The sequence below is a fragment of the Lissotriton vulgaris genome, chromosome 6 (assembly GCF_964263255.1).
Source record: "Lissotriton vulgaris chromosome 6, aLisVul1.2, whole genome shotgun sequence".
In the NCBI taxonomy this organism is placed as follows: Eukaryota; Metazoa; Chordata; class Amphibia; order Caudata; family Salamandridae; genus Lissotriton; species Lissotriton vulgaris.
The window spans coordinates 7,536,842-7,557,898 of record NC_141694.1 but is presented as its reverse complement, the minus strand read 5'-3'; the positions used below and the strand labels follow the sequence as shown (position 1 = coordinate 7,557,898).

The 21,057-nt window shown below is 43.1% G+C and overlaps 1 protein-coding gene across 1 annotated transcript in view; it reads right to left on the bottom strand.

The window, feature by feature from the left end:
* Positions 1 to 713: 713 nt before the first annotated feature.
* The window catches only part of CNPY3 (canopy FGF signaling regulator 3), a 69,708-nt gene continuing 49,364 nt past the window's right edge, over positions 714 to 21,057 (bottom strand). The window contains exons 5-6 of the mRNA XM_086925818.1: positions 4,208 to 4,325; positions 714 to 1,826 (exon numbers count right to left, since the gene is read on the bottom strand). Coding sequence (XP_086781944.1) covers positions 1,579 to 1,826; positions 4,208 to 4,325 — 366 coding nt within the window. The 3' untranslated portion in view covers positions 714 to 1,578. The remainder of the gene's footprint in view (positions 1,827 to 4,207; positions 4,326 to 21,057) is intronic.

Genomic DNA, 21,057 nt, shown 5'->3' with positions numbered 1-21,057 from the left:
CCAGATGCTCGACACCAGCGGCTGATATAGCCCATATATTTGCCACTTGTGACACATTAGGACTCCTTAGACGCGAAATATCAACATTCTTATCCGAAATCTGGAACTCAAACATAGAAATATCAGCAGCTGAAATTATGCTAGGAATGGACGGGGATATCAGGCCAAAAAGAATACAGGGGCTCATATTCGTCTCCATGGCTGTTTACAGAATCTGCTTAGCATCCAGTTGGCTGGATACAAATCCACCGACCTTTTCACAGTGGCGGGCAAGACTTCTAGCCTCACACAGTCTAGAGATAGCGATATATCGGAGGAAAGGTGTAAAAAGGAAAAAAAAGGACTAGAAATCTGGGATCCCCTTACACAGTGGATACAACACCAAGAATTATGAAATAGAATATTATACTTAAGAAATTAGGCTAATGTCACCATACCTAATGTTTAATGTTGATGCCAATGACTTATGTAGGTGTTTGTTTGAAATGTTTTCCTGTTTTCTCGAATTGATTTCATCTTCGTTTTTCTCTCTCTTTCTTCTTCTTATTTTTTCTCTTTCTTAATTTTCTTTTAGTCTGTGACATGTAAACAGATGACGGGTTCGGAGGGCGGGGCTCCGGGGTGGGGGGTTCAAGTCGTAAAAATATCAAAGAAATGTTTAAAAAAAAAAAAAAATTAGCTGAAAAAATCAAAACAAACAGCCACACCGCAGCTTTCCTGACGATAGGTTTATTATAAATTTTTGCAATATGCAATCATCTTAAAAATCCAAACTACAGATTTCACATTTTCAAAAAGTACAAATAGCGCACACAGCGACAACAAGGGCGCTACAAATTAATAAGCAAGTTTAAGTTAAGCTCTGAAGATTGGGAGGCCAGGGGAATTAAAGGAGCAGAAACAGGTCAATGAACACTGCTTAGCATGAGAAAATAAAAGGACAAAACTGCAGAGTCAAAGGAGTATTGATAGGAAAACATGTCCATACTCAGATTGCCCACGCGTGTGCTTCACCAAAGCCTCCTTCCATGGAACAGGGTGTGGAGACAATAGAAAACATTGAAAGGCTGTTCAGTAACTTCAAGCCAAAAATCGTTTGTCTACATGTAGAGCTGGGATGCCAAGGAGTGAGGAAATGTTCGGGGAGCCCCCTTCAGTGTAGGCTGCAGCACCTCACTTCAGACATACCTGCAAGCTTCATCAGGAAAGAGCTCAGAATCACCTGGCGGGCTCAGAGGAGGCCACTGTGGTCCCGAGAAACCTTCCTGAACCCGGGCAAACCCTGGGGTCACATGGCAAAGATACCTCATATCAAGAACAGAGGAACTGCTCGGCTCTTATCGTCTGCTTCCTGGTCAAATACAGATACGTGAAGAGTTTGTGGTGCAGGCATGAACATGGCGCTGCAGGAACCAGACCGAAGGGCCAGGCTCGCCTCGCTTAGCACTCAGGCGTTTCAGCTTTACCAACAAAGAAGCGCGCAGCGGAGACCTCTGCCAGCTCCGCCGGAGCCACCGAGGTGGCGAAAGAGACCTTGCAGAGTGGGCTTGGCTGAGGATTCAGTGAGCCCTGGTGCTCTCAGAGCTCATCGCCTGGAATGTGGGGCAGGGCCACCTTCTGTTGAACCCCTTCCTTCCCCTCATCATCGGAGGTCGCAGACACATCTTCTTGGTCTAGGCTGCTGACGGCTTTTCCGCGCTTACTCTTCTTGTCCTTTTGCTCCACTTCTTTCTCCTCCTTCTCTCTTTTCTTTTTCTTTTTCTTCTTCTTTTCTCCCACTGCAGCTGTGTCTCCTTTCTTACTGCTCCATTTCTCATCCAGACACTCTGGCAAAGAGGGAAAAATCAAAGATAAGGTGTATAAACAAGGAAATGCAAGCGTTTAAGATATAAGAAAACAAGATGTACATATTTATACTAAAAAAATGGAGAAAGGAAAATCAAGTAGCAGTTTAAAATAGTGTTGAGTGCACAGTGATCACACAGCGAGTAGAAAGTGACAAATCTTTGCGTTTATCCATTAATCAAATACTTTATTCTGCTCAATAGAGCCATAAAAGTTCATAGTAAAAGGACATATAATTAATTATATACATACATATGTACATATACATACATGCATATATACATACATATACACATATACATATATACATACATGCATATATACATACATATGTGGTCTTGTAAAGCGCACTGCTGCCCTGAGACGTCGTGGCGCTGTAGACCGCTGGGGAACCCGTCCTGGCTATCCCTGTGAGATGGTCCCTCCTGGGTATCTCCAAGGTGAAACCAGGCATCCCCGGCGTATGTGGGGGGCCGTTGTGGAGATGAGGCTAGCTAATGCCCAGAGTTGCCGAGTGTGATCCCTGGTTAGAGTAGGCACCGAGGTGAGAATTATCGAGTCCGCTGACCCTGGTCCACGACCCTGCCGCGTCGGGAATCGAACCCTGGTCCCGGGCCGTTCTCTGCTTCCGGGTCTGCCGCCTCTAACCAGTGAGCCACACCACTCCAATATACATACATACATATACATGTATACATACATACATATATATATATATATATATATACATACATATATATATATATATATATATATATACACACAGAGAATAAAATATACATCAGAATAGTAAGTTTGACCAAATATAAAATACTAACGACCAGTTCAGTATTACAAACATTAAAAGAAAACTTGGAGCAATGTCTCAATATTTGCACTTATGAAATTTAGCTCAGCATGACAAATCTCTAATCTTTCCAAACACATTCATGAGACCGAACCTCGGATTTTCTCAGTGCTCAAAATAGAGTAAAGTGCATTGTGCTGCGACACCATCACACGGCAATGTGGAAGTGAGTGAAACCACGTACTTAAGTAGGAAAAGTCATCAAAAAATTAAGAGAATCGAGTCTAATCTAGTTAGCAGAAATGTGCGGTGTTCTTTAAAAATACTTGAAGATACAGCGCAGGTGACAGACTCACATTAAAATTTAATTGGAGAGGTCGTTCGACCCTTGCATTCAGATTCGCCCTACATAAAGATTGATTGTGTCTGATAAATAGCTCTTTCACTTTTTGAGGTGACCAGTTGAAGAAAACAGTAGACAAACTTCAGGGGGGAGCAACTGCCGAAAATCAGCAATTCCATTTATTAAATGGACACAAAACAGTTGTTTTTAAGGTTGTTTCCAATGCCATTTGCCCATTACTGACTACTACTCTGCTTTCACATTGTGTTTACTCACCCTCTGGGGTGCTATAATCTTACCCGATTAGACATTGTACTGCTTCCATATTATTGTTTTTTGATTGTTATTAGTCTGCATACTCTTGTGTGTTTGCTACCCTATTTTGCAACTCACTGACTACTGAATTTTATATTGTTTCAAGAGTTTTGTTTACCCTACCTACTGTTTCTGTAAAGCGCTCTGATATCTGCAAAGATCTTGTTTGCGCTATATAAAACCTTAAATAAATAAATAAATAAATTGTTGACGTTTCGATCCCACCAAAAGTCAGGATCATCATCAGGACCCGTGGGAATAGCAGGCCTGGAGGCACCCAGAGAAAATGGGCTGTGGTCAGTCCAGGGTGAGTACAGAGGAACCAGGGGACCCAGGGTGCAATGTGCTGAGTTGTTCTCTCATCCCCCTTTGCTGTTTAATCTGTGTAAGCTTCTAATGCACTGTCTTCTTGTGTACTTGCTTTCTTTTGCACAACCTGTTCTCGAACCTCACACCCCATTAGTCTCACAGAAACTCTCGCAGGGACTTCTGTGCATTTTTCTCAAGCACCCTCTTCTCCCTTAATTTCACAAACACACTCTTCCTGTGTAAGACTTGTTAATCTACAGCTTAAATCCAAAGAAACACAGACTGGTCACATGTAGGTGAGTGAGGAGTAAGAAAGAGAGGAATGGAGGTACAATGACCCTAAAGTGGGAGGCTTATGTAAGGGAAGATAGGAAGAGATAGAAAGAATGTGCAAAGAGGGTTTCATGTGCCCTCCCCATGTGAAAAAAGATAAGTGAAAGCAAGATCACCTGGGCTGTCAGACTAAAAGGAACATTTACAATTCTGCATGTCCTCGCTTTGATTTAATTCCACCTTGCATTGTGAATGACCTAATGCTCACCAGTCCAACTGGTGCCCTAGTGCATTCACTTCTCCTGCCCTTTACATGCAGAATTCTCAGTTCTTACCTCTATCTTTCTCTTTCAGCACATGATTTGCGCATAGAAACTGGGTGAGATCCTTCTCCTGGTGGTTTCTATACCAGTCTTCAATCACGTCTTCATACTCCTCCACCAGGACGTCACACTGTATGGGGAAAACAGATAGCAGTTCAGGGAATATCCTTCAACGTGACGAAACATAACCGACAGTCGCGTGCATTATCTACTGCGCATCCCTACCAATCCTTCGGTTTAGGAAGCGTCAACAAGACCCTCACTATCTATGTCCTGCTGAAGATCAGGGAATGTCCTTCAACGTGGCGAAACGTAACAGACAGTCACGTGCATCATCTACCGCATCCCTACCAATCCTTCGGTTTAGGAAGTATCGACTAGACACTCCGTATCTATGTTCTGCGGAAGATAGCCCAAAGCGAGGAAGGGACATTTTAGGGGTATGTCACATGTTACTGCTTTCTGTCTGGCCCACCGAAGCATTCAATACCCAAAAGACCACCACGATCCTAGACAGGCTATTCACATTTACAATTTTGATTTGGGAAAGTAGGGTCGTGGCACCGATCAGACTCCAACTTTGAAAATAGATGCTTAACATGGATCTTTCAAGACGACAATCCTCAAGCATCGCACTGCCACCGAAAAGCAGTCGTTAACCAACTAAGTGTCTGCGCAATCTTTGTAGGGCTTCTACGGTTGGCTGCTGAAGTTTCACAGATCATACAGAGGGACCCCGAAAAAGAACGCAGTCAATTTAAATACATTGTCTTGATAATATTCAATGCAGTCCTAAAATGCTATAGTTTTCACCTATAGGTAACTAAACATTCATGCAGCAAACTTAAAGAAACCCTCTACAGCAGCTGAATGTCAGTTGAATACTATAAAGAAAACCCTCTTTTTGTATGGTCACCCCCACTTTTTATCGACTAATGCTGCTGGTTTTACGACAGAGTGCATGGAGGCCTCTAACCAGACCTCAGTGCCCAGACCCTACAGATTATGTTGCATTGGCAATACCCAACTGGAAATGGTTAACTTACCTGCAAGTCCCTAGTAAATGTTACCCTGGCATCCAGAGCAAGTAAGTTAGGAGGGTGTTCAGCCATGATTGTGCCACCCTGGTGGTCCTCCAAGTAAAACAAGGCCTCCAGTCCACCACTGTGGACTGGTAAAGCAGTTGTGCACTGATAGCATGACTGCCATTGAAGGCAATGGCAAAACCAACATGTGTGCAAGTCACCACTACGGCAGATCTACAGAGCCCTAAAAAGCAGGGTGCAACATACGACAGACAGGACATGTACTTTCAGTGTCCTGACAGTAAATCACCTGAAATGGCCATTTTTACTGTGGAAAGTCTTGGTTGCCCAGTTGGCGAGAAGAGGGTTAGACGCTGACCCCTCAGCTGCTTTAACTCCTGAAAAGTGCAATCAAAGGTATCAAATGATACTCAAGTCAAAATTAATTTACCATGTAGCAGTGTACAGCTTTTGCAAAGCTGCCACTTTGTTGCCTTTAAAACTCCTGTGCGTTATTAGTGGTGTGGATTGGAAGGTTACAAATATAAACATTATGTAGGGGTGTTAGGATGTAATGGTCCTATGACCCCGGATCACAAAAATGTTTCACCCCTATACTCGCATCCTAAAAAGGTCCTGGGCTTTCATCAGGGTGGGTTAGTAAATATGTCACTCTCCCAATGACGGGTCTAACGTGACTTATTTGTGTTGATGGAACGAGTGAATATGATGTCAATGATTACCATGAGATGTGCAGTTCCAAAAACTGAAATACCAATAAATTCAATATCAATGTATGCCATAACCTGTGTTCACATGACCACGCCAATACCGGTCAATGTATGCCATAACCTGTGCTCACATGACCACGCCAATACCGGTCAATATATGCCATAACCTGTGCTCACATGACCACGCCAATACCGGTCAATGTATGCCATAACCTGTGCTCACATGACCACGCCAATACCAGTCAATGTATGCCATAACCTGTGCTATCATGACCACGCCAATACCGGTCAATGTATGCCATAACCTGTGCTCACATGACCACGCCAATACCAGTCAATGTATGCCATAACCTGTGCTCTCATGACCACGATAATACCAGTCAATGTATGCCATAACCTGTGCTTACATGACCACGCCAATACCAGTCAATGTATGCCATAACCTGTGCTCACATGACCACGCCAATACCAGTCAATGTATGCCATAACCTGTGCTCACATGACCACGCCAATATCAGTCAATGTATGCCATAACCTGTGCTCACATGACCACGCCAATACCAGTCAATGTATGCCATAACCTGTGCTCACATGACCACGCCAATACCGGTCAATGTATGCATTAACCTGTGCTCACATGACCATGCCAATACCGGTCAATGTATGCATTAACCTGTGCTCACATGACCACGCCAATACCGGTCAATGTATGCCTTAACCTGTGCTCACATGACCACGCCAATACCGGTCAATGCATGCCATAACCTGTGCTCACATGACCACGCCAATATCTGTCAATGTATGCCATAACCTGTGCTCACATGACCACGCCAATACCGGTCAATGTATGCCATAACCTGTGCTCACATGACCACGCCAATACCGGTCAATGTATGCCATAAACTGTGCTCTCATGACCACGCCAATACCAGTCAATGTATGCCATAACCTGTGCTCACATGACCACGCCAATACCGGTCAATATATGCCATAACCTGTGCTCACATGACCACGCCAATACCGGTCAATGTATGCATTAACCTGTGCTCACATGACCACACCAATACCGGTCAATGTATGCATTAACCTGTGCTCTCATGACCACGCCAATACCAGTCAATGTATGCCATAACCTGTGCTTACATGACCACGCCAATACCAGTCAATGTATGCCATAACCTGTGCTCACATGACCACGCCAATACCAGTCAATGTATGCCATAACCTGTGCTCACATGACCACGCCAATATCAGTCAATGTATGCCATAACCTGTGCTCACATGACCACGCCAATACCAGTCAATGTATGCCATAACCTGTGCTCACATGACCACGCCAATACCGGTCAATGTATGCATTAACCTGTGCTCACATGACCATGCCAATACCGGTCAATGTATGCATTAACCTGTGCTCACATGACCACGCCAATACCGGTCAATGTATGCCTTAACCTGTGCTCACATGACCACGCTAATACCGGTCAATGCATGCCATAACCTGTGCTCACATGACCACGCCAATATCTGTCAATGTATGCCATAACCTGTGCTCACATGACCACGCCAATACCGGGCAATGTATGCCATAACCTGTGCTCACATGACCACGCCAATACCGGTCAATGTATGTCATAACCTGTGCTCACATGACCATGCCAATACCGGTCAATGTATGCATTAACCTGTGCTCACATGACCACGCCAATATCTGTCAATGTATGCCATAACCTGTGCTCACATGACCACGCCAATACCAGTCAATGTATGCCATAACCTGTGCTCACATGACCACGCCAATACCGGTCAATGCATGCCATAACCTGTGCTCACATGACCACGCCAATATCTGTCAATGTATGCCATAACCTGTGCTCACATGACCACGCCAATACCGGTCAATGTATGCCATAACCTGTGCTCACATGACCACGCCAATACCAGTCAATGTATGCCATAACCTGTGCTCTCATGACCACGCCAATACCGGTCAATGTATGCCATAAACTGTGCTCTCATGACCACGCCAATACCGGTCAATGTATGCCATAACCTGTGCTCACATGACCACGCCAATACCGGTCATGTATGTCCTAACCTGTACCTGCACAGTAGCGCCAACATCAGCAATGACGATATCAAGGTATGTCATAATCCATGCGGACGATACTGTTACTCGTTTGCTTAGGTCATAACGTACATGGACATTGTTCAAACTTAACTGGGTCAATACCAGTAAGAACAATGTCAATGTATGCGATGGCAACTGTACGCACAATGTTAAGGATGTCGATAAAAATGATACCAGTGACTACCATATTAACTTCAGGAGTTCTAATTAATGAATTCACATCAATGCTGTTGGATTCACCCAAGGTGACCTCGACATCAACCCTGAGTCTGAGATACGTGCTTAGATAGGTCCTACAGCCCACACACATGCCTATCAAATATGAGGTCACAGGTGGGGTCACTCTTAACTTAAAGACAAACGCGTGCCCACGGAAAACACTGATCGAACCCCCAGATAGATAGCTGTACCACAAACTGGTCCGAGGAAACTGTCCCAATAAAACCTATTTGGCCAAAGGCTTCCTTCCATTCCCCAAAAATATCACCAAGCTAGATGCCAGCTGTAGATAGAAACACTCAACCAATCAGAACACAACCTGCACACCACATGTAGTGATCTTGCCCTCCTCATGCCGGACATCTGGACACATGCACACTGGCCCACACTAGCTCTATCAGAGATTGAGAGCCATATGAGTCCTTACCAGATGCCCACACATTTTGATTCAGAACTGAGATGCTTTAGTGGAATGTAGAAAGTGCTTTATTGTACCTCAGGAACTGTACAGAACAGCAGCCAAAACTTTGTACACCGAGGGACTTTGAGCAGACGCAATTTGTCTAGACTCTCCCATACGTGGCACTTGATTAAACCACCTTGTTCCCGTTTTGCCTCTTCTCCTTTCACTTATTTAAGGCAAATTCATATCCGAGCAACATTTGGCGAGCCAGATAGGCGAGATTGGTTCATCGAGCCCGACTGCTGTCAAAGGAAGGACGCCAGCCCAAACGGATTCACATCTACACAAAAAGATGGGCGAGCAGACGCCATAATTGACGAGAAGTTCTCCAGAATCCATGGGGCGGAGATTCATCGGGAGACAGCCGTCCTAGGTTAAGAGACTACATCTGATCTTTAGAGCCAGCATTTGGCGTATAGCAAACTAGGACAAGCGTGTAGATGACTTGTGGTTTTCCCTTAGTCGGCACGCTTGAAGGCAAAGGTAGCTACGCTTTTGTACAGGACCCTGGGCGTGAGGCATAGGGTACACCTCATCCCTGGGTGTTGATAAGGAATCGCTTGTACCACTGGGTATGGAATAGAGTGAGCGTCGTCCCTTGGTGTTAGTAAGGGATCGCTAGAAGGCAAAGGTAGCTACGCTTTTGTACAGGACCCTGGGCGTGAGGCATAGGGTACACCTCATCCCTGGGTGTTGATAAGGAATCGCTTGTACCACTGGGTATGGAATAGAGTGAGCGTCGTCCCTTGGTGTTAGTAAGGGATCGCTTGTACACTGGACCTGGAACAAACAACTCTCCTCCTCCCTGGGTGACTGTAAGAGATAGCTTGTACCGCTGGACGTGGAGGCAAGTCAGTATGCATAGGCTCTGGCTGTGATATAGAGCTAACATCTCAAACTTATTTCTTTATTGACAAAAGTTTTCATAGTGCTGTTGATTCCGCACTGGTAGCATCTAAAAAGAGGGCGCAGTGTTCCCCTCTTTCTCTTGTATGTATGTATGTATGTATGTATAAACCATTTTATAGCGCGCTCCGTTACTGGAGAGTATCCTGGCGCGGGTAAAGGAGAGGCAGACAGTGAAACATACAAGAAAAAACTTAACTTACACTCTTAAACAGATGTGTTTTCAGGTGCTTTTTTTTTCTCTTAGCTCAGCTTTGATTGCTGGGCGTTAGGCAGCGATACGCACAACCCCTGGGTGTCATATAGGGTGTAATTTGGAAAATAGGGAAATTTGGACCTTGGTAAATCAGGTGTAGCATGTGTCACTCCACAGGGGGCAATAGCTATCAAGTTTAGTCTGCTGAAAGTGACTGACTATCGTACTCAAATAGCTCCACGTACTATCAAGAATCCCCTCTCCACAGAGGAAGGCACAAGGAGAGAATCCAGGGGTTTGGAGAAAATAACTTATTTCTGTCAACCTTTTTAGTCTCTCTTAGATTTTTTCGATTTTATGCATTTATTGATGTGATGCTGTTGAAATTTTGCAAATCCAGCTGCATGTTTAAATGTCACGACAAGTTAGTAAGTCTATGCTTTAGCGAATAATAACCCCTTTTTCAAATCAGACATTCATGATTGCTAGTTTACTACTACACTTTAACTCTTACTGCTCTGAACTAACAACTGCACCTTTGTTATAGGCTGTAGTTATTTAATTGCATTTTTGTCTCCATTTAAAATTAATCGATCCTTTTGATGCATCAATATTTTTTGAGGCGAACTTATGGCCAGGTGGATTGGTTTTTCGGTACCACCCTGTGTACATGGATCCCGAAATTAACCTCATAGATGCTCGTAAACATCCCTCCCCAGTGCTGCGCTGTCCATTGGAACTAGTGCTGAATGGACGTCCAATGGTCGTGCGCAGCACTGGGAAGGTAGTGCTGCCATCGGCCAACGCCCCGACGCAGCACTTAAGGGGTTAAGAGTAGAATTTGTTATTTAAAAATCTCAAGACAATCAACATTATGCAAACAAACAAGCTTCCCAAATCCATCATGGAGACTCCACTCAAGGTTCCCCAATCCATCATGGACACTCCACTCGACCACATGCAAGGGAGGTTCCCCAATCCATCATGGAGACTCCACTCGACCACATGCAAGGGAGGTTCCACAATCCATCATGGAGACTCCACTCGACCACATGCAAGGGAGGTTCCACAATCCATCATGGAGACTCCACTCGACCACATGCAAGCGAGGTTCCTTAATCCATCATGGAGACTTCACTCTACCACATGCAAGCGAGGTTCCTTAATACATCATGGAGACTCCACTCGACCACATGCAAGCAAGGTTACTTAATCCATCATGCAGACTTCACTCTACCACATGCAAGCAAGGTTACTTAATCCATCATGGAGACTCCCCTCGACCACATGCAAGCAAGGTTCCTTAATCCATCATGGAGACTCCACTCAACCACATGCAAGCAAGGTTACTTAATCCATCATGGAGACTCCACTCGACCACATGCAAGCGAGGTTCCTTAATCCATCATGGAGACTCCACTCGACCACATGCAAGCAAGGTTACTTAATCCATCATGGAGACTCCATTCGACTACATGCAAGCAAGGTTACTTAATCCATCATGGAGACTTCACTCTACCACATGCAAGCGAGGTTCCTTAATCCATCATGGAGACTCTACCCGCCCACATGCAAGCAAGGTTACTTAATCCATCATGGAGACTTCACTCTACCACATGCAAGCGAGGTTCCTTAATCCATCATGGAGACTTCACTCTACCACATGCAAGCGAGGTTCCTTAATCCATCATGAAGACTCCACTCGACCACATGCAAGCAAGATTACTTAATCCATCATTGAGACTCCACTCGACCACATGCAAGCGAGGTTCCTTAATCCATCATGGAGACTTCACTCGACCACATGCAAGCAAGGTTCCTTAATCCATCATGGAGACTTCACTCTACCACTCTACCACATGCAAGCGAGGTTCCTTAATCCATCATGGAGACTTCACTCTACCACATGCAAGCGAGGTTCCTTAATCCATCATGGAGACTTCACTCTACCACATGAAAGCGAGGTTCCTTAATCCATCATGGAGACTCCACTCGACCACATGCAAGCGAGGTTCCTTAATCCGTCATGGAGACTTCACTCGACCACATGCAAGCGAGGTTCCTTAATCTATCATGGAGACTTCACTCGACCACATGCAAGCGAGGTTCCATAATCCATCATGGAGACTCCACTCGACCACATGCAAGGGAGGTTCCACAATCCATCATAGAGACTCCACTCGACCACATGCAAGCGAGGTTCCTTAATCCATCATGGAGACTTCACTCTACCACATGCAAGCGAGGTTCCTTAATACATCATGGAGACTCCACTCGACCACATGCAAGCAAGGTTACTTAATCCATCATGGAGACTCCACTCTACCACATGCAAGCGAGGTTCCTAAATCCATCATGGAGACTCCACTCGACCACATGCAAGCAAGGTTACTTAATCCATCATGGAGACTTCAGCCCAGCCATGGCCACGACTGCAGCAGTATCCCATAGAGCAAATCCGTTGAATTCTATAGCACCACCTCCATCAGGCCGAACACAAGCCCCAACGATACCCCCGACCTTTGCCGAGAAAACACTGCAGAGCAACATAGTTCAAGTCTTTTTCCCCTGCAGGTTCAAACGGGGGGTCCACACGCAACCGCCAGTCTCCCTTGTTGAGGTAAGCAACAATCAAAACCATAGGGACCCCCACAAAAGCCTGATAACAGCCCAAATATTATTGACCCGTCTAGAAGGAGGGCGTAACCCAGTAACTCTGTTGTAGATGATTCTAGGACTCTAGTAAATATTCCCAATTTCATGCCCTTATGTGGTTATATCAAATACAATCAACCTCTGGTGGAAAATTCCACTAGTTTACCAAGCGCACTCCTATATGTTTAAAGTATAACCAATGTGAACAATTGATAACCTATAATATTTCAATGTTATCACTTGAAGAGAAAATTCAAAGAAAGAAATTCTTTTTCAAAACGTAGCTTTATATAATCTTTTGCTTGTAAATCTTGTTCATTTCAACATATTCATTTTGAAATCAATACACAATCTGAAAATTAACAAGTAAATGTCATCACATTATAAATTTGTTGTAATAACTGATGTTGAAAAACTTTTTGATGAAGGTGAAGACATAGTTGAGAAATAGGCCCAATGCATTTCGGGGGTTCCCTTCTTCAGGGGCACTGTAAGAATGAGACAACGTATCCATAATCCGTGTTAACTTTTCATTTGTTTACAAAGAACTTCAACTAACATCTCATTAAATAATTTGCGAAGGCAGTTCATGAAAAACGCTGAAACTAGATATATGTGTTCTGGCATCTAATTTGAACAGTTGATTACATGAGTGATATAAACATCGGACAATTGATCCAGGTCAAAAAATAGAAAGAGAAAAGAGGTAAAAACTAAACTGGAGAAAACTTCTCTACCGCTATCAATGTGTCTTGCGTTGCAGTGTTAATTTACAAAATTCAGGGCGCAACAAGGGATAAACTCGATATTGATGGTAAGTGTGCCACCATACTGCGTATGTTGTAGGGGCAAAAATAGTAACGAAGGTACTCACATCTCAACTCCTCAATGTCATTTATCAGAATTCAAGTGCTCCAACATGTAAAGTTGATAAATCTCAATCTCTCAGCTGAGAACGAAAACGACAAGATATATATGTATCACAACCTAGACATCAATTTGTTCAGAAGCCTGATGGGGAATCTATTCCTCTAAGTGTTCACTTACTTGATACTAAGTAGCTGTGACTGAAAGAAATAAGTCTAAGTGGAAAGACAATCACTCGTGTGTGAGCACCGAAGCCATCTGTGCTCGAGCACGTACCGGCACCTGCGGGGAATGCTTCTTGATATTTCACTATCTAAGATGCAAAAAAGCAAGGGTATATTAGAAAATTCCTGTCTTGCCAGCAAAATTGATATTCTCAAAAAATTCATGACTCAGTAAAGGACTAGAAAATTACTACACCACACGTATCAACAACAGCGTTCTTGAATACTGTTTGAACTTAACCAATACAATAACACATCTTAATTGCATGCATTAACACTAGCCACTGCCCAAAATAAACTGAGCCACCTTCTTATGCTACTAAGAGAATCTGATCTCCACATATCTCGGTGACCAATGGAACTGCTCTTCCCTCTTTGCACACTAAATCTGTCAAACTTAAACACTGGCACTGTATCGAGTGCTGTAACCCCCTTTCTGTATGTAAGCTCACCAAAGTTGCGTTATCCTCTCCATTAAGAATCTGGGCTTCTTAGTTACTATCTGCAAAGAAAGCAAGTCTACTAGTAAAATTCTAAGATTACACGCGCTCTATGCCTATACTAGCTCAACCAGACATAGACTCACCTCTAACTGTTCAAAATGACGCCGTTGTGCTTCCAAACTCTACCACGAACTAAACTTCTGACAGCATGTTGCGGTGTTATATACCCACATTTGTTTGGTCGACAGTGAAACAGGACTGCTAGAGTTGTATACTCGTGACCTCCCACCTTGGAGCCATGGACAGAGTAATAGGACTAGAAAACATCATCCATCCCACCTAAGAGCCATAGACAGAAGAATAGGACTGGAAAACATCATCCATCTTGGAATGGTAAAACGTCGGCTAACTTGTGCCCATAGTGGTTAAATATACATTGCAACTAAACTATGTGCTATGATACGTTGGTTCGCGGAAACAGTATGAGGAACAAAAATTTCTCATATCAAAGTGGTGAGCGTTTAAATCTCATTACGTTAACCCTAAACTGCAGCTCAGATCGTTTTTTGTTAGTTCCATAAGCTGAGAAGCAAGATCCAACAAGAAAGTTATGGTGAGAAATGAACAAAAAAAAAGAGAAAATGAGAGAAAATTCGCTAATTACAAGAATTGTAATTGCAAAGAAAAGCTTGGTAACTATTGTTTGACCTGTGTAAGAGTCCGTTGCAAAAAACTAAGTAAACAACATGCTAGGTATTGTACACACAGAACGAATGGCATTGCAAATATCATGTCAGTCATTGCCAGGGCGCCAGGATGCCCGTAGGGTTGCAGAAGCGCTCTACAAATGCTATAAATAAAATATAAATAAATTGGCATAATTCAAGTATATTGCAGTTATAAAAAACACTGTAGTTCAATCCCAAGCAATTCAACATATCATTAAATCAAGATGGGAATTGCTGAAACAAGAGCCGGATTTCAAGGGGTTGTATGATGAAGAGCCCTTATTTGCGTACACAAGGAGCAAGAATCTAAAAGAAATTTTGACCACCACAGTTTCTGCAGATCAACCATTATTTAACGGAATGCGAAAGTGTTACAATTGTGTTCATTGTAACAATGTCATAACAGGGAATGTCATTCACCACCCACAATCTGGGAAAAGCATTTCATTAAGATATAATGGAGACTGTAACAGTATGAACGTCATTTATACTATCAGATGCCCATGTGGTCTTCTTTATGTAGGCAAAACTTCAAGAAAAATCAAGGTACGCATTTCTGAGCACAAAAGCACATTCAGAACGAAATCTACTAAATCTTTCTTTGCCACACATTGGTTAGAACACCAACACACCAATGCACAGCTCAGGTTTACAATCTTAGAAATAGTCACAGTGAAACCAGACAAAAACCACCCAATACAATTAGCTCAAAGGGAAGCTTGGTGGACAAAACTTTTACAGACCATGGTGCCGAGTGGTCTTAATGACAGGATTGAACTACAGTGTTTTTTATAACTGCAATATACTTGAATTATGCCAATGACTGACATGATATTTGCAATGCCATTCGTTCTGTGTGTACAATACCTAGCATGTTGTTTACTTAGTTTTTTGCAACGGACTCTTACACAGGTCAAACAATAGTTACCAAGCTTTTCTTTGCAATTACAATTCTTGTAATTAGCGAATTTTCTCTCATTTTCTCTTTTTTTGTTCATTTCTCACCATAACTTTCTTGTTGGATCTTGCTTCTCAGCTTATGGAACTAACAAAAAACGATCTGAGCTGCAGTTTAGGGTTAACGTAATGAGATTTAAACGCTCACCACTTTGATATGAGAAATTTCTGTTCCTCATACTGTTTCCGCGAACCAACGTATCATAGCACATAGTTTAGTTGCAATGTATATTTAACCACTATGGGCACAAGTTAGCCGACGTTTTACCATTCCAAGATGGATTATGTTTTCCAGTCCTATTACTCTGTCTATGGCTCTTAGGTGGGATGGATGATGTTTTCTAGTCCTATTACTCTGTCCATGGCTCCAAGGTGGGAGGTCACGAGTATACAACTCTAGCAGTCCTGTTTCACTGTCGACCAAACAAATGTGGGTATATAACAACGCAACATGCTGTCAGAAGTTTAGTTCGTGGTAGAGTTTGGAAGCACAACGGCGTCATTTTGAACAGTTAGAGGCGAGTCTATGTCTGGTTGAGCTAGTATAGGCATAGAGCGCGTGTAATCTTAGAATTTTACTAGTAGACTTGCTTTCTTTGCAGATAGTAACTAAGAAGCCCAGATTCTTAATGGAGTGGATAACGCAACTTTGGTGAGCTTATATATATAAAGGGGGTTACAGCACTCGATACAGTGCCAGTGTTTAAGTTTGACAGATTTAGTGTGCAAAGAGGGATGAGCAGTTCCATTGGTCACCGAGATATGTGGAGATCAGATTCTCTTAGTAGCATAAGAAGGTGGCTCAGTTTATTTTGGGCAGTGGCTAGTGTTAATGCATGCAATTAAGATGTGTTATTGTATTGGTTAAGTTCAAACAGTATTCAAGAACGCTGTTGTTGATACGTGTGGTGTAGTAATTTTCTAGTCCTTTACTGAGTCATGAATTTTTTGAGAATATCAATTTTGCTGGCAAGACAGGAATTTTCTAATATACCCTTGCTTTTTTGCATCTTAGATAGTGAAATATCAAGAAGCATTCCCCGCAGGTGCCGGTACGTGCTCGAGCACAGATGGCTTCGGTGCTCACGCACGAGTGATTATTGTCTTTCCACTTAGACTTATTTCTTTCAGTCACAGCTACTCAGTATCAAGTAAGTGAACACTTAGAGGAATAGATTCCCCATCAGGCTTCTGAACAAATTGATGTCTAGGTTGTGATACATATATATCTTGTCGTTTTCGTTCTCAGCTGAGAGATTGAGATTTATCAACTTTACATGTTGGAGCACTTAAATTCTGATAAAAGACATTGAGGAGTTGAGATGTGAGTACCTTCGTTACTATTTTTGCCCCTACAACATACGCAGTATGGTGGCACACTTACCATCAATATCGAGTTTATCCCTTGTTGCGCCCTGAATTTTGTAAATTAACACTGCAACGCAAGACACATTGATAGCGGTAGAGAAGTTTTCTCCAGTTTAGTTTTTACCTCTTTTCTCTTTCTATTTTTTGACCTGGATCAATTGTCCGATGTTTATATCACTCATGTAATCAACTGTTCAAATTAGATGCCAGAACACATATCTAGTTTCAGCGTTTTTCATGAACTGCCTTCGCAAATTATTTAATGAGATGTTAGTTGAAGGTCTTTGTAAACAAATGAAAAGTTAACATGGATTATTGATACGTTGTCTCATTCTTACAGTGCCCCTGAAGAAGGGAACCCCCCGAAATGCATTGGGCCTATTTCTCAACTATGTCTTCACCTTCATCAAAAAGTTTTTCAACATCAGAGTTATTACAACAAATTTATAATGTGATGACATTTACTTGTTAATTTTCAGATTGTGTATTGATTTCAAAATGAATATGTTGAAATGAACAAGATTTACAAGCAAAAGATTATATAAAGCTACGTTTTGAAAAAGAATTTCTTTCTTTGAATTTTCTCTTCAAGTGATAACATTGAAATATTATAGGTTATCAATTGTTCACATTGGTTATACTTTAAACATATAGGAGTGCGCTTGGTAAACTAGTGGAATTTTCCACCAGAGGTTGATTGTTACTTTGGGCTGGCTGCCTTACAACCAAGCAGCACACAAACAGTGTACAAATATTACATGAACAGTATATTAGTATTACATTAGGGAGTGCGCAGATAAGAAAAACAGTTATATCAGATACCCCTATATAGGCATAAGAATCATACCCATATTAAGACATAGCCAATGCAGTCCAAATATGGCAAGGCTACTCCCATAGACTCCTAGAAAGCACAAGGCGTTCTTAAACAAACCAAGCCTCCAGCAACCCGAGAATTCCCCCTGCTTCTGTATTGATTTGTCCTAGAACTCCTGGAGTCCTGAAAGAACTGAGAGTTCTTAGTGACGTCTTATGTCCAACCTTACGTCAAACTCGGCACCTTCCAGGTATAAATAAACCAGCATCTGCCTTAAGCAACACACGGTGGTTTGGAGCAGATCGGCTATCTACTTGCCCGACGCCCTGCTGATGAGAGTACCGAAGGAAGCCGACCCTCCCTGCTGACGCACTGAGAGAGACGCTGTCTTTTCTACTACCAAGAAATCCAGCTCCAGTGTTTCCCTGTTACCCTTGCGCGTTGCTGGGAAATAGAGTCCTGAGAAAGAGATACAAGACCTCCTTCATTCTATAACCAAAGTACGGAGCGGATTAGACCCTTGGAAAATTCTTGATTCAGATTCTTGGCAAAACTGTAACTCATCTACTCTTTCCCTGTACTAGGCTTAGGTTAGGTACACCGGGGTAGGCGTATCTTAGAAACACCAGTTGAGTACATTTAGTAATTATTTTATCATTGTATGTATTTTATCCATTTTAAATATCTTATGGCTTAGAAACCATATAAATGCTTTTACAGTATTATTTCAGAATACTCATTTTACTGTACGCACTTTACGACAAGTATTGCAATTGTGGCAATTCACTTCTCTTGCATGAGAAAGTAAGAAAGTAGACTGCTCAATAAATAACCACTTTTATTGAAAACGCCCGTCTCTCTATTTCTCTGCACTCCTGGTGAAACTAAGCATGCACGATTAACTGAGTGAAATAGCCATCTATTGTTTCCGCGACTCTGGAGATAAACGAATCCCTTCTTGTCTATTCAGGAAAGTTAACACCTTGTTTACTCGAGAAAGTTTCTAGCGACCTCTGAGCTAGCCGGCATTTCATAATTAAGTCTAGCATATTCAATAGAGACCTAGTCGACCTCAGTCCTACGTCTACACTGTTGTTTGTTATTCCAATGCGCAGAGCCTATTGGGAATATAGGAACTACACTACAACTCATTCCAATTAGAAAGAATCCTTGTTCCCCGCCACGTGCAGAGACCCAAGGGACACACACGTGCCAACTGAAACCTTAACCTAAAATTAAACATCCGCCTCTCCTTTCCTTCGATCAAAACTTTTCACAAGGCCAATCGTTCAAACAACGCAAATTCTGAACTGACTTTTGTAGACTCGTCTTAAGACATTTTTCTGCACCTCACCAGGACAGGACACCTCTGGGCGCCCAGATAACAGACCGCAAACAACAGACAACAAACTACAGATGACCGGCCCAGGCGAATAACATCTCTCTTGAAGATGACCCTACAGCCTACGAAATGCTTCCTAGGTTATGTGCTTTTGTATTTTTGTACACCCTCTCTAGCTGGGGTGCTCTCGAGCCCCTCCGGAGCCAAAAGTATGCATAATGTCATGAGCTCTACTTCTATATTCTTGAGACGCATGTGCAGAGACCCATCTCCCCTCATGTACACCTACATTGAACCAACCACTAGTATTCCCCACAAAGCAAACTCCTACACAACACCTAGCAGCAACACAAGACTGATGCAGGCACACAAACAGGTCACGTTGTATATGTTCACTGATACCTCACACTGTAGGTACAGATAGGCTTTACTTAGCATAGGAGATAGCCTCCAAGAAAGCACTTGGGGTAAAGATCCAGCCGTACAATACAAACCCAGTAGGACACTAGTAAACATCACCTGGTATGAAACGAACCCCACTGTATTTCTTCACCGAGCCGAGTGACATCTAATCTGAGGTAGACAGGATGCGCAGAAGAGCCAACATAGGGGATGACACTGTTTGGCCCGCAAGACTTTGTAGAAAAGAGGTTCCTGGAGGTAGCCAGACCATCGCACCAGTGCACAAACATGTCAACTTCAGCCTCCGCCTGCGGTCCCAGGGCGGCCCTTAACATCTTTGGGGCCATCTTCTTCAACAATAAATGCAAGGTTGGTGGCAGCAATCCTAGCTCTCTGGGAACCTCGTGATTTGTTATTTCTAGACGCGCAGTCAATGGTAGAGATTGTCGCTGCTCTGGCGTGAATGAGACGCCAGCGCCCCAGAATAATGTTATGCTCGTTTTAATAATTGAAATTCACTGATTAATCTTACCTACTCACTGTGTTGCTTGTTCCTTGTCTCCCGCCCTGTTCCATCGTGGCCGGTGCCGTTTGTGTGGAGGGTGAGGCGAGCCGCCATCTTGGGTGGGGCTGGACCGGATCTAGCGGTCTAGTTCTCCCGGGAGGCAGGCTACAAAACCAATGTGTATACAGGAGCGCAGCGGGCGCGACAAATGCGCGCCGAAGTCACGCATAAGTCAAGCCCGTCTGCGCCCGTCCGCGGCAGACCGGGGCTCGGGGCCAGAACCCCTGGCCATTTGTACTCATACTCCTCCCAATACCTGATACAACTTAAACCTGCATATGACTTGGGCATACCAGCGTATGTACTAAAGCGCACCGCTAGCCTTGGCATTCTTAAACCCAACTATCTGGCTGATAAAGCCACGCATTTTAATCCTTGCACCTTCTCTGCTCCTTCACAGGATTTTGAGACCACTCTTAAGTGTTATTACTTAAACACTAGGTCTATGGTTAAACACCACATGGATATTTTCTTTCTGCTTCAGGCTGAGCAACCTGATCTTTTACTCCTCACAGAGACTTGGCTCAATGCACTCTTTACCCCACATTTTAGCGGCTGTCCCTTCCAATTACTACATTTTGAATGTCAACAGACCTGCTGACAAAAGGGGCGGTGGAGTAGCAGCTATTATTCGTAACACCTATAAATTCACACTCTTGCCATCTCTTGACCTCACAGGATCAGATAATATGACCTTTAAAATGGACATTGACAGTGGATCTCTACTGATGATCCTCATTTACCGTCCCCCTCAAAACATGCCTACATTTGCGGCTTCTTTGGCAGAACAACTAGCCCCCTTAATAATCAATCATAAAAAAAT